Source organism: Gigantopelta aegis, chromosome 3, assembly GCF_016097555.1.
Source record: "Gigantopelta aegis isolate Gae_Host chromosome 3, Gae_host_genome, whole genome shotgun sequence".
Taxonomy (NCBI): domain Eukaryota; kingdom Metazoa; phylum Mollusca; class Gastropoda; order Neomphalida; family Peltospiridae; genus Gigantopelta; species Gigantopelta aegis.
This window is the reverse complement of record NC_054701.1, coordinates 27,662,036-27,674,096: the sequence shown is the minus strand read 5'-3', so window position 1 is coordinate 27,674,096 and position 12,061 is coordinate 27,662,036. Positions and strand designations below refer to the sequence as shown.

Below are 12,061 nucleotides of genomic sequence, written 5' to 3'. Positions count from 1 at the left end.
TATACATGGACGTGTAGCCGATATAGGCTATATCGAAAATAAAGGCTTTTAAAACCCCTAAATAGCTGGGGTAATAAATAGAATAACACACTTGTGACAAGTGAAAATTATTTCACTCGGGACATAAATTTGATAATAACTGGTAACTCGATTATTATCCTCTATATATGCAACATCTCACAGGCAGCATAGCACATACCACAGTCTTTGATATACCAGTTGCACTGGCTTAGAAATAGCCCAATGGGTCCACTGACAGGGATCGATCCCAGTCCAACCACACATCAGGCGAGTGTTTTACCACTGGGCTATGTTCGCCCCATCCAGTACAGTGTGCTTGTATCTTAATGAGATATAAGCATGAAAATAAAGTTAAACTGTCAATGTTAAATTAATATATGTGTGACTGAGAACCTCTTATTATAAACCCATGTCAGCTATTTATCCCTCTTTCATCAAACACTGTTGTATGTACTATTATGTCTGTGGGGAAACCACATTTAGAAAATATTTTTTCCTATTGTATAATTATAATTTGGTTTGTTGGATAGCTGACCTAAAATGAAGTCCCTTTAAAAAATAAATAATAAACATTATATGTCGACCATATTGCCAGACTAACTGAACAGTCTGTTGATAAAAAATTAATAAAAACTAACAATGCTTTTCAATTTAGATGTTTAGCTTATGACTAATTTGTATCACGCCATGAGGAAATCAGGTGAGATATCTGTGTATAGTTACTTTGGCAGCTGTGGACCTATGTCACAAACTCCACGTAGAACACCTGGATCAATAAAAACTGAGTCACAGTTGAACCTATGGATATTCATTTTATAATTTTTAATTTTTGAAATCCAAATAATTACAAAATTTCATGATAAAATGTAGATTGTGCTAGGCAAGGCATTAATTCTGTGGTATTTTTTTCTTTGATATATATATATACACGTTTAATATATTTTGTTTACATTATTTTGTGCAGAATTCTTGTGTGTTTTTGTCTCACCTTTACAAAGCAAGATATAGGTATTACTGCTTCAGTGGTGGCAGCAGCATTGATGTCAACTTCTGCATTAGAGTTTTGCATTTAGATAATTTCTCGCAAGCAAAAACTCCTAGGGTAATGGACCTTGGCTTATAGTTGCACCTGTGAATGTTTCATCACTTTAAACTGAAAAAAGTTTATATGAGACATTTAATTCTGCAGAATTCTGGTCTTAGTTTCTTGTGTGTCTTTAATTTCAGAGAACAAGCCAGATCAGAAGCCATTTTACAAGATGGCGCCCGGTCAAGTGAAGACATGGAAAACTTCATATATGGATCAGCAAAATCTAGAGTGAGTAAATCTACAGTTTTCTGCATATATTTACTTAAAAACTATGACAGCAGGTTTCCTCTCTCAATATCTGTGTGGTCCTAAACCATATGTCTGACGCCATACAGCCGTAAATAAAATGTGTTGAGTGCATCGTTAAATAAAACATTTCTTTTTTGTACTTAAAAACTCATAATATCATACCAAAATTTACCAGTATTTTTGTATTGTATGCAATTAAAGTTCAAGGTATCTGAGCTGTCTGTCAAGGTCAAGGGCTAATACTTAGTGATAGTCAGAGACAAGTTGGTAGCCGTGCACCTCACTCAGTCTGAATGGGAGCCATCAGAGCTTGCTATGAAAACATGTTGAGGGGTGTGATTAATTGCACTTCTAACTTAAATTATGGGGAGCCATTTTACCACATTGAGCATTGACATTTAATCCTTTTGTAGTAAAAATGCACATGCTAAGGGGAGTTTAAAATTACTTTCCTCCAACTAGAGGAGTGATCGCGAGCCAGTGATAGCTTCCCTTAAATGACAAGGTCTGAGCTATTACTGGGATGTGAACCCAATACTTGTTGATGGCTTAATTACAGTACTTTTGACATGGTTTACTGGTAATATTATATACATGTGCATGCATAGTAAATCTTAAAACTGACGTCATTATTCACAGAAGACTGAGCTGCCACAAAGAGCACGTATATAGTATATACCTTAAAACTGACCCATCATTCACAGAAGAATGAACTACCATATTCAAGTTACAAATCACTGTGTAAACCGTTTTATCCTAATACAGTTGTTGGAATGTTATGATACTGCATTAAAGAACAAGACAAGACTGTTCACAAATAATTTTTTGCAGCCAACACCTGAAGTTATTAATGTCCGGGTTCGTTTTGTTGAAGAATGGGGAACATCAGAAAATTTGATTTTATTAGGAACAACCTAAATTCAAATATCTATATTTAAAGAAGGAAGGAAGGAAATGTTTTATTTAACGACGCACTCAACACATTTTATTTACGGTTATATGGCGTCAGTCAGAACCACACAGATATTGAGAGGAAACCCGCTGTTGCCACTTCATGGGCTACTCTTTTCGATTAGCAGCTAGGTATCTTTTATATGCACCATCCCAAAGACAAGATAGTACATACCACAGCCTTTGTTACACCACTGGCAGGAATGAGAAATAACCCAATGGGTCCACCAACAGGAATCGATCCTAGACTGACCGCGCATCAAGCGAATGCTTTACCACTGGGATACATCCCACCCATATATTTAAAGAAGCTCTACTCTTCAAGGTATTCATTTTCCCTCTTTGAAAACTGACAAGTTCAATATCCCCAGACATAAAATTAATATAACTAGTAGTGAAAGTTAAAATGTCTTTTGTTTAATGACACTACTAGAGCACATTGATTTATTAATTATCAACTATTGGATGTCAAACATTTGGTGATTTTTTAGAAAGGAAATCTGCTACATTTTTCCATTAGTAGCAAGAGATTTTTTATATGCATCATCCCTCAGTTAGCATAGCACATACCATGACCTCTGATATACCAGTCGTGGTGCATGGGCAGGAACAAGAAATAGCCCAATAGACCCAGCTAGACGATCCTAGACCAACTGCGCATCAAGCAAGTGCTTTACCACTGGGCTATATATAGTACTAGTGAAAGACACTCCTTTCTTCTAATCATCATGTAGCAAGTCATGTAGCCTGTACAGCCCATGTCACATGGACTTTGATTCAAACATGTATCAAACAGAATGTCGAGAGATGCTGGCAAACGGGTTAGCAGCAGTTCAGACATTCACCTGCTCGTGACAACTGCTTCCTCTCTTTGTAGTTACCAACAGTGTCAGACCTGCTCTTCTGGAAAACCAGTCGGCTTTTGTTGACTTTTCTATGCACAGGCTTGGTGCAAAGTACATTTCCTCCCTTGAGAAAAAGGTCACAGGAAACTGTTTAAATAATTATGGTCTTTAAAGGACATCAGCTTTGGTTTCATACTGCATTTTGATTTGTTTTTAGCTGACCTGGGGCTTGTGTTTGTAAATGTAAAACTTGATTGTCTGGAGTCAATTTAGCAATCATATGAATCACACAAACAGGATGGTATATATAAATGTAGAAGTACATAAATATATATGTGTGTGTGTGTGTGTGTGTGTGTGTGTGTGTGTGTGTGTGTGTGTACATATACATATACATATACATATACATATACATATATATAACATAACACAAGCAACACAAGATCTAGATGCTGTAAATATTGAAATGCAAGATTTATTCATGAATGTGTATTGAAAAAATTCCATCTTAAATGTGCTAGAAGATTTTTATTTTTTTACTTTTATTAGGAAAACAATTGAAAAGTAAATTTTGTTATAAAACTGTATTATATAAGTACAATTGTACTTGTAGGTAACAAAACTAAAATTGTGTGAAGTTGCAGCTGTCTGGAGCAATAAAACTGTACTTAAATTATCAAACATGTTTGTGAGTAGTCACGAACGTACACGTATTAGCATTCTTCATAAAACCATCTGTGATCCAACTGATCAGTTTAGTGGTCGGTCAGTTGATTTTTCTTTCTTTTTTTTTAATTTAAAATACAAGTATGGGAAAAGAAGGAACATTTAAGACTGAAAAAGGGAGATGAGACATTTATCCAATTACGGTTCAAGCACACTGTCCTGGGCACACACACCTCAGCTATCTGGGCTGTCTGCCCAGCACAGTCGATTAGTTATTAGTGGTTAGTGAAAAAGAAGAGGGTGTAGTGGTCTTACACGTACCCATTGAGTCGTTAAATTTATTCTTGGTTGGAGCCGGTACCAGGCTGCGAACCCTGTACCTACCAGCATTATGTCCGATGGCTTAACCACGACGCCACCGAAACTGAAGTTGAGACAATGTTCATTTATCGGTTAGGTTATGACAAACTGTATTTTGCTTAATGGTGATCTGATGTCAGATAGTGTAACATGTTTGTTTGGATAAACAAAAGAATGCCCAAAACAACTAACTATTAACATGAGTTAGTCTTTGTAACACTGCAACCCTTTGGGCTGTATTTAACACTAAGCTTCAAAGTCACCAAATTACACACTTATTGCACATGAATTCAGCCATCTTTATAGCATTGGCACTCCTTGGGCTATGTTTAAGTGTTAATCCACTAAATTACACACATTGTGTACATAAATTCAGCCAGTTGGGACTTATTGGACTTTGCTATTAAAAAAACACCCTAACCAGTGCATGAATACTGGAAACATTTAGGATAGCCTGTTCAAACTTTTGAAAATGGCATCTGCTTCAGGCAGGTCGCTGTCAAGTAAAAGAAACATTATTGATGCAAATCCATAACAATTCTCCCTGTTGAAGTTTTGCCCCAACACAGAAATGTTTCTACATACAATCTTGAACATTATCTAGAAACAGTAGTTCATTATTAGAATATGGGAAGAAAACATTGATTTTTGTAAAATTATAATTTAAAACTATTTTTAAAAAAATAATGTGTCTGGTTGCTTTCACTTGATTAGTAGTTAATACTAGTTAGCATACACTATTTTTAGCCAGCTGCTGCATGCTCCTAGTTTCAAGTCTGTCCTGTCTTTTGACATTCAAATTGTGAATAAAAAAGAAACATTTTCCATTGATCAATACAGAATAAAGAAGCTTTATGGTGTTGATGCAGCTTTCCCCAGTGCGCATACATCTGTGTAGGCTGACATGCTACATGTATTTTGATGAACTGTTCATTTTCAGGGGATGGGCGAAACAGCTGTCTTATTGAAATAATCAATACTGGAATATGTTTAATATTAAACAGATATCAGATGGACGTGTTGGAGGATTTAAAGGGACATCACCATACCAGTACTTGTACTTTTAATACATATGGGCCCAACCTTTTTTAACCAATCTTTTTGTAAAATATAGTGACCGATTCATAAAAATCCCCCCAATTCACTAGTTTTTATATGGTACATGTTTAGTGGATCATCCATAAAACGTGTACATGCAGAGGGAGGAGGGGGGTTCAGGCATTACATACAAAGACAGTAAAAGTGATTGGGGGGGGGGGGGGGGATCACTGAAAGCATATATACACCAGTTTTTAAATTGTTTATAAATCAGTTAGGAGATACATGTAGACTTTTAAATTCCCTTTAAATAAACATAACTTCTTTTTTTCGTGAATGTTTTATAAAATTATTGGTGTAAAAATATATGCAATCCAGGCTGTAAGTATAGTGTACCATAACTGTTTGAGTCAGTCACTGTAATCAAGCCACGTGAATACCATCTTGTAAATGCTGTCGTATTCTTATTTCAGGAGGAATATATGGCATTGATAGCACAGCTTGTGATGTCCTTGAGAGAAACAACAAAGAAACAAAGTTGTGAGTGATATAGAATAACTTTTTATAACTTCCTGCACAATATGAGTGTCTGGTGTATATGATTTCGTCAGTGAAGTTATTGATAAATGTTTGTAAAACCTTTAGAGAACCAAGTAAAACACTGGATCTTGATGATACGGAAGTTGAGAAACACTAGACTCTATTAGTAATTGGCTTGCTACTGCCTGAGAGCATTTTGAGTTCTGTGTCCTCCATGAAAGGTATATGTGTATTAATGAAAGAACATGGTATGTGTAATCCTGTCTGTTTTATACTTATTTTCGTGTTTATATCCAATTACGGTTCAAGCACATTGTCCAGGGCACACATCTCAGCTATCTGGAGTGTGTCTAGGACAGTGGGTTAGTTGTTAGTGGTTAGTAAAAAAGGAAGTTGGTGTAGTGGTTTTATACCTACCCATTGAGTCATTACACTTGCTCTGGGTGAAAGCCGGTACCGAGATCCAAACCCAGTACCTACTAGCCATAAGTCTGATAGCTTAACCACTACACCACCGAGGCCAGTGGCAGTTTTCCATGAAAGGTCCTTTTATATTAATTAAAGGCCATGGTATGTGTAATCCTATCTGGGAAAGTGCATAAGAGATACCTTGGTTCTAATTAGCAAAGAGATTACCATGCAATCATGCAGAGACTGGCCTCATTAACATAATGGTTAAGCTATTGGCTCTAAGGGTGGTAGATGTGGAGTCTGCATTCTAGAACAGACTCCCATGGAGAAAGAGCTTTAACAGCTTAACTATTACTTCTTGCCCTGGAGACACAATCCAGATGTGTGTGGCCAGGACAGTGTGCATAAACTTTAATTGGATATGAAAAAAATATTTGTTTAACGACCCCACTAGAGCGATTGGATGTCAAACATTTGGTTACTTCGGTATATAGTCTTAGAGAGGAAACCAGCTACATTTAATATACCAGTCGTGAGAAATAGCCCAATGGGCTTACCGACGGGAATCGATCCCAGATTGACTGCTCATCAAGGGAGTGCTTATCACAGGGCTACATACTGCCCCTTTAATAGGATATTAGCATGAAAAATAATGTTAAAATGAAAAGATCTGTACAGTAGTGGCGACAGTGGGTTTCCTCTCAATATTTGTTTGGTCCATAACCATATGTCCAATGCCATATAAAATGTGTTGAGTGCGTCGTTAAATAAACTATTTCCTTCCTCCCCCCCCCCCCCCCACACACACACCACACACTTTCAAATACACTCCACAGTCTCTGTTAGTTATCTTGTATTTTTACATAGTTATTCATCAGTCTTTTCATACACTACACTTTAGTATTCCCCCCGTAGAGCCAATGTTAACAACAACAAAAAGTTTACTTTGACTCGATTCAGTCGTGAAAATCATGATGACTCATTTTCTTTCAAAACCTACTCCAAAAACGAAGGATCGGATTACATAATACCACAGTATATGACAGGTTTTAAAATTGTATGCAATTTTTCAGCTTTTTATCCATTTTCAGCTCCTCCTTCACACAGACACACACAGACACACACACACACATAGACACACACACACACACACACACACAGATATATATAAAATACTTGTAAGGGGCAGGATCAAGCTCAGTCGGTAGAGCACTCACCTGAGGTACTTTCATTGTAGGGTCGAATCACCTCAGTGGACCCACTGTCTGATTGACGTTTTTCCATCCCAATCAATGTACCACAACTAGTAAATCAAAGGTTGTGGGAAATATATAAAAGATCCCATGCTACTAATGGAAAAATGTAGCGGGTTTCCTCTCTAAGACTAGTATATGTCAAAATTACCAAATATTTGATATCTAACAACTGATGATGAATAAATCAGTGTGCTTTAGTGGTGTCTTTAAATAAAATAAACTTTGACTTTAAAATACTTTTAACAAAGTAGACTGAAGTTGATCTGAAATGGTGTACAATAACTTATTTAAGTGTGATATATACGTTTTAGCTTAACAGCCAGTTAGGATATTATTTTTAAATTCATGTTAGGTATCACATCTTTGTAAATGTAACAGCAAAAGGGAACCGATCATTTGGAATGTAACTACATACAACTATAATTATAAAACTCATATAAAAACATAACTTTTAAACCCATACCAACTCTTATAACATTTTTGGCAAGACAAAATTATGGAAATAAAAAAAATTCTGTACACATTATCATCGATTGTATAGATTAAAGCTCAATTTTAATATGAGGTGATATGGCCAAGATAAGCTGTATCACCCGAAATAATGCAGTACAGAGACTAAAGGCAGAAATGAGGGTGTTTCACCTGGATTGTTCCAGCAGTTGTCTCCATCCCTGTAGGCAGGGTGGGACGTAGCCCAGTCTTAAAGCACTCACCTGATATGCAGGCGGTCTGGGATCGATCCCCGTCGGTGGGCTCATTGGGGCTATTTCTCATTCCAGCCAGTGTACCACGACTGGTATATCAAAAGCTGTGGTATGTGTGATCCTGTCTATGGTATGGTGCATATAAAAGATCCCTTGCTGTTAATGGAAAAATGTAATGAGTTTCCTCTCTAAGACTCTATGTTAAAAATTACCAAATGTTTGACATCCAATAGCCAATGCAGGGCATAAAATGTAAAATTTTTCAGACAAACGATATGTTGTTTGTGTGGTTTTAGTGGTTCAGATACAAATGAAAAGGATAACCGGCAACAGTAATCAAATGAGAATCTAAGATGGGCGATTTTCGTAGCTTTTCTCCAAATTCTTATCATAAATACTAAATGATTATTATTATATAGCTTTGAGCTTCCGGGTCTGAACGGAAAGACCCGAAGTTCTGCGAATCCTCAATTGATCCAATCGATGCTGCAACTCAGTGTTTCATCATGTTCTAATTTTTACTTTGTTATTTTAAAGTCCCTTATTAAACGTACTATTTTCTTCGCTTTGTATGTCATATTTTAATAAATTGGTTTAGCAAGGGTTGTAAATGTTTTCATTACAATACATGTTTCAGAATTAATGCATATATTTCAATGTAACCACACAGGTGTCAAAAAGTAAATAAATATACAGAACTTCACATACGGTTTTTTTCGCTTCCTATTTATTGCACGAGTTTATTGTGCGCAAGAATATTTACCACGAGACCGCGCGTAGCTTCACTACAGATGGCCACAAAATTGTCCATACATACATTTGCATATAACTTTACATACGTCGCCATTCTCGTTTGTATTAACTGTGAAATCGTCTGAAAACCACCATTTTTTAAAAGTTTTTTCACTATAACGGTGTCCTTTTTGCGTTTTTTCGCATTAGGTCCTGACATTTTACAACTCTATAACTAAATGCTGGGCTAAGGTGATGTCACATTTAATAAATACTCATAAACCGCTTTAATTTCCAAACTGCATATTGTTTTCCGCACGTAGCGAAATGATCAAAGGGAACGTGCGACTATGTTACTAAATTGTATTGACACTTCTAATGACAGTGCCGACTTTGTAATTGACCGCGATGTCAAGTTCAAACGGATACATTGTTTTTTCTCACACCTGCAATGCTAGGCCCGTTCTCTTATTATTATATTACAAAAATAGTTATATTAGCCAAAACACGTCAGTTTACATTTTCTGACGAGCGATTAAAGTTTTTGTACGAACGATCCCTCGTTCTTGTTGATATTGGCTTTGCATAACCGACAGACGAACGACAAAATCGTGCGTGCCAAATTTTATTCCCTGTAATGATTAATAAATCAGTGTGCTCTAGTGGTGTTATTAAACAAAAACAAACAAACTTTAACTCATCCCTGTATCAAAAAAGGCAATTTAACCTATAACAATTTGATGGAAAGTTGCAAAGGAACGTTTTCATTTACACTGAGATTTTTTTCTAAAATCTTTTGTGAGTTGATGTGGGCTTAAAACAATAATACATAATTTTAACTTTATTCATGTTCTCTTTTGCCACAAATGCACTATACTTGGCATATATATAAATCCCTGCTAGCTCTTACATGGATTAGTATGACTACAACAAAACCTCAGTAATACAAACGGACTTGTAAAATTGCATCAAATGATAGCTTTCAAAGCTCACTATTACTTACAAGGACATAAATATGTCACACTTTGCTAGACACACTGAAAGAGAAAATAATACTGAGCTTTTCTCCTAAAGATATGTGCATTCAAAAATAACTTATGTTCAACATTTATCAAAGAAAATATATATTAAAACAGTTTCCTGGTCTGTCTACACACTGTTAAACATTGACCTCTTAATACAGTTGGCTACTTAATATGTTATTTCTACTTTATCCTATAATTTACCCATAATATCCAGGATATAAACCTATTTGATATTTTGCATTATTAACCTGGTTAATAATGTTTTGCTGTCAATGGGTCATTTGTTTACAAGCCAACAAGACCTGTATACCTGAGAGTAAAGTTCTCAAAAGGTTTAATTTAAAGTGTGAAGTCAAATAATTTGTTTGTTAATCGTGATGATATTACTGATAAAGGCAACTTTAGAACTGATTTACTAAATATTGAATTAACACGTTAGTTTAGAAGTGTTATGGGATAAATAGAATTCTACTCATGTTTTTTAACAGAATTCTACTTTTGTTTTTTAATATGTAAAATATCAACCTCGTCTAATTAATCAGCCTTGACAAAAACTGATTAACATAGACTCAGTTGATATTTTTCATATTAAAAACACATGACGAATCACAGAGAGAGAGAGAGAGAGAGGGAGAGAGGGAGGGAGAGAGGGAGGGAGGGAGGGAGTTATTACCAGTGTTTTTTGGTATATGCATATATACTGAACAAAATGGAAAACTTTACAGTTTGAAAATACATTTATAAAAAGGAACTCAGCCATTCATCAAATTTTAGCGAGCGAATCATTACTACCTTGACACTAGCTTGTCAACAAGCTGATCAGATTGCTTGCGAAACACGTGAGCGCATGCGCCGGGTCAAATTGATGGAAATCATGTTTTGCATGTGCAAAATTGGCAGGAATTGCATTTCGCGTCCCAAATCGATTGAAACTTGTAGCCTGTCATCACATCACTTGGAAAAAACACACTTTCGCTACTGAATTTGTTGCTATTGGAAATGCCGAGACTGTCAAATGAAGAACGAAATCGTGCCATAGGGCGTCTAGACGGAGGCTGTCCGTGATGGTCGTTGCACGTGCGTTTGGTTGCAGCAGACAAACAATAAATAACCTGAGGACCCGTCATCATCAAACTGGGTCAGTTGCAGATCGCCCCCGACTAGGTCCTTGACGTGTGACGTCACAGAGGGAGGACAGGTACACCTGTTTACGTCATCTCCGTGTCCGCTTTACGACAGCAACTTCCACCAGCAGGGTGCTCCTGGGAGGGAGGGTAACCGCACAGACCACCAGGAACCGCCTCCGCACCGCTGGACTGAGCCCGAAGGCCATACTTCGGTCCCATTCTTACACGTTTACATCGTCAACAGCGACTTCTGTGGACGAGATGCCATGTCAGTTTCACTCGGAGACAATGGAATACAGTGGTCTTTAGCGACGAATCCCGATTCACAATGAATTTTGCCGATGGCAGAATAAGGGCATGGCGAAGACGTGGTAAACGTCATGCTCAGTTACGTGTCAGAGAGGTCGACCGTTTTGGCGGAGGAAGCGTGATGGTGTGGGGAGCACTCACCAGCAACGGAAGGTTAAGGCTTGTCGTCATCCAGGGGAACATGACCGCCCAAGTCTACTGCGACCAAGTGCTTAGGCCGGTGCTGGTGCCATTCATCAATAACCATGGGCCTGCGTTGACTTTTCAACATGTTATCGCAACCCCCCACACAGCGGCATTAACACGGAACTTTCTTCAAAATGCCGGTATCCCAGTCATGGCTTGGCCAGCCCGATCACCCGACATGAATTCAATTGAACATGTCTGGGATGAGCTCGGAAGACGTGTCAGAAACTGTGTTAACACGCCTCAGACACTGCAGACATTGAGACAGGCGCTGGTGCCTGAGTGGAGGCGACTTCTTGTTCAGTTTTTTTACACGATTTCTGAGATCCATGAGAAGATGGTGTCGGGCAGTTATCCAAGCCCAGGGAGGTCACACTCTATACTGACACTGCATAATGCGTTCATCTGAAATCATGCGAACGTTGATTTGGACCCCCCTTCAACATTTCAAGCCATAACATCTTAGACAATTAAACATTGTGATGACATATTGTGTTTTGCTCTGTATCGCATCCCTCCCATCGACAAATGTCTGCATTAATGAACATACA

General features: G+C 37.3%; 1 protein-coding gene across 5 annotated transcripts in view; it reads left to right on the top strand.

Moving 5' to 3' along the window:
* The window catches only part of LOC121367810 (mediator of RNA polymerase II transcription subunit 15-like), a 44,145-nt gene that overhangs the window by 21,017 nt on the left and 11,067 nt on the right, over window positions 1–12,061 (top strand). For all 5 annotated transcript variants that reach the window (XM_041492190.1, XM_041492193.1, XM_041492192.1 and 2 more), the window contains exons 3-4: window positions 1,249–1,339; window positions 5,694–5,760. In XM_041492190.1, the coding sequence (XP_041348124.1) occupies window positions 1,249–1,339; window positions 5,694–5,760 (158 nt within the window). The remainder of the gene's footprint in view (window positions 1–1,248; window positions 1,340–5,693; window positions 5,761–12,061) is intronic.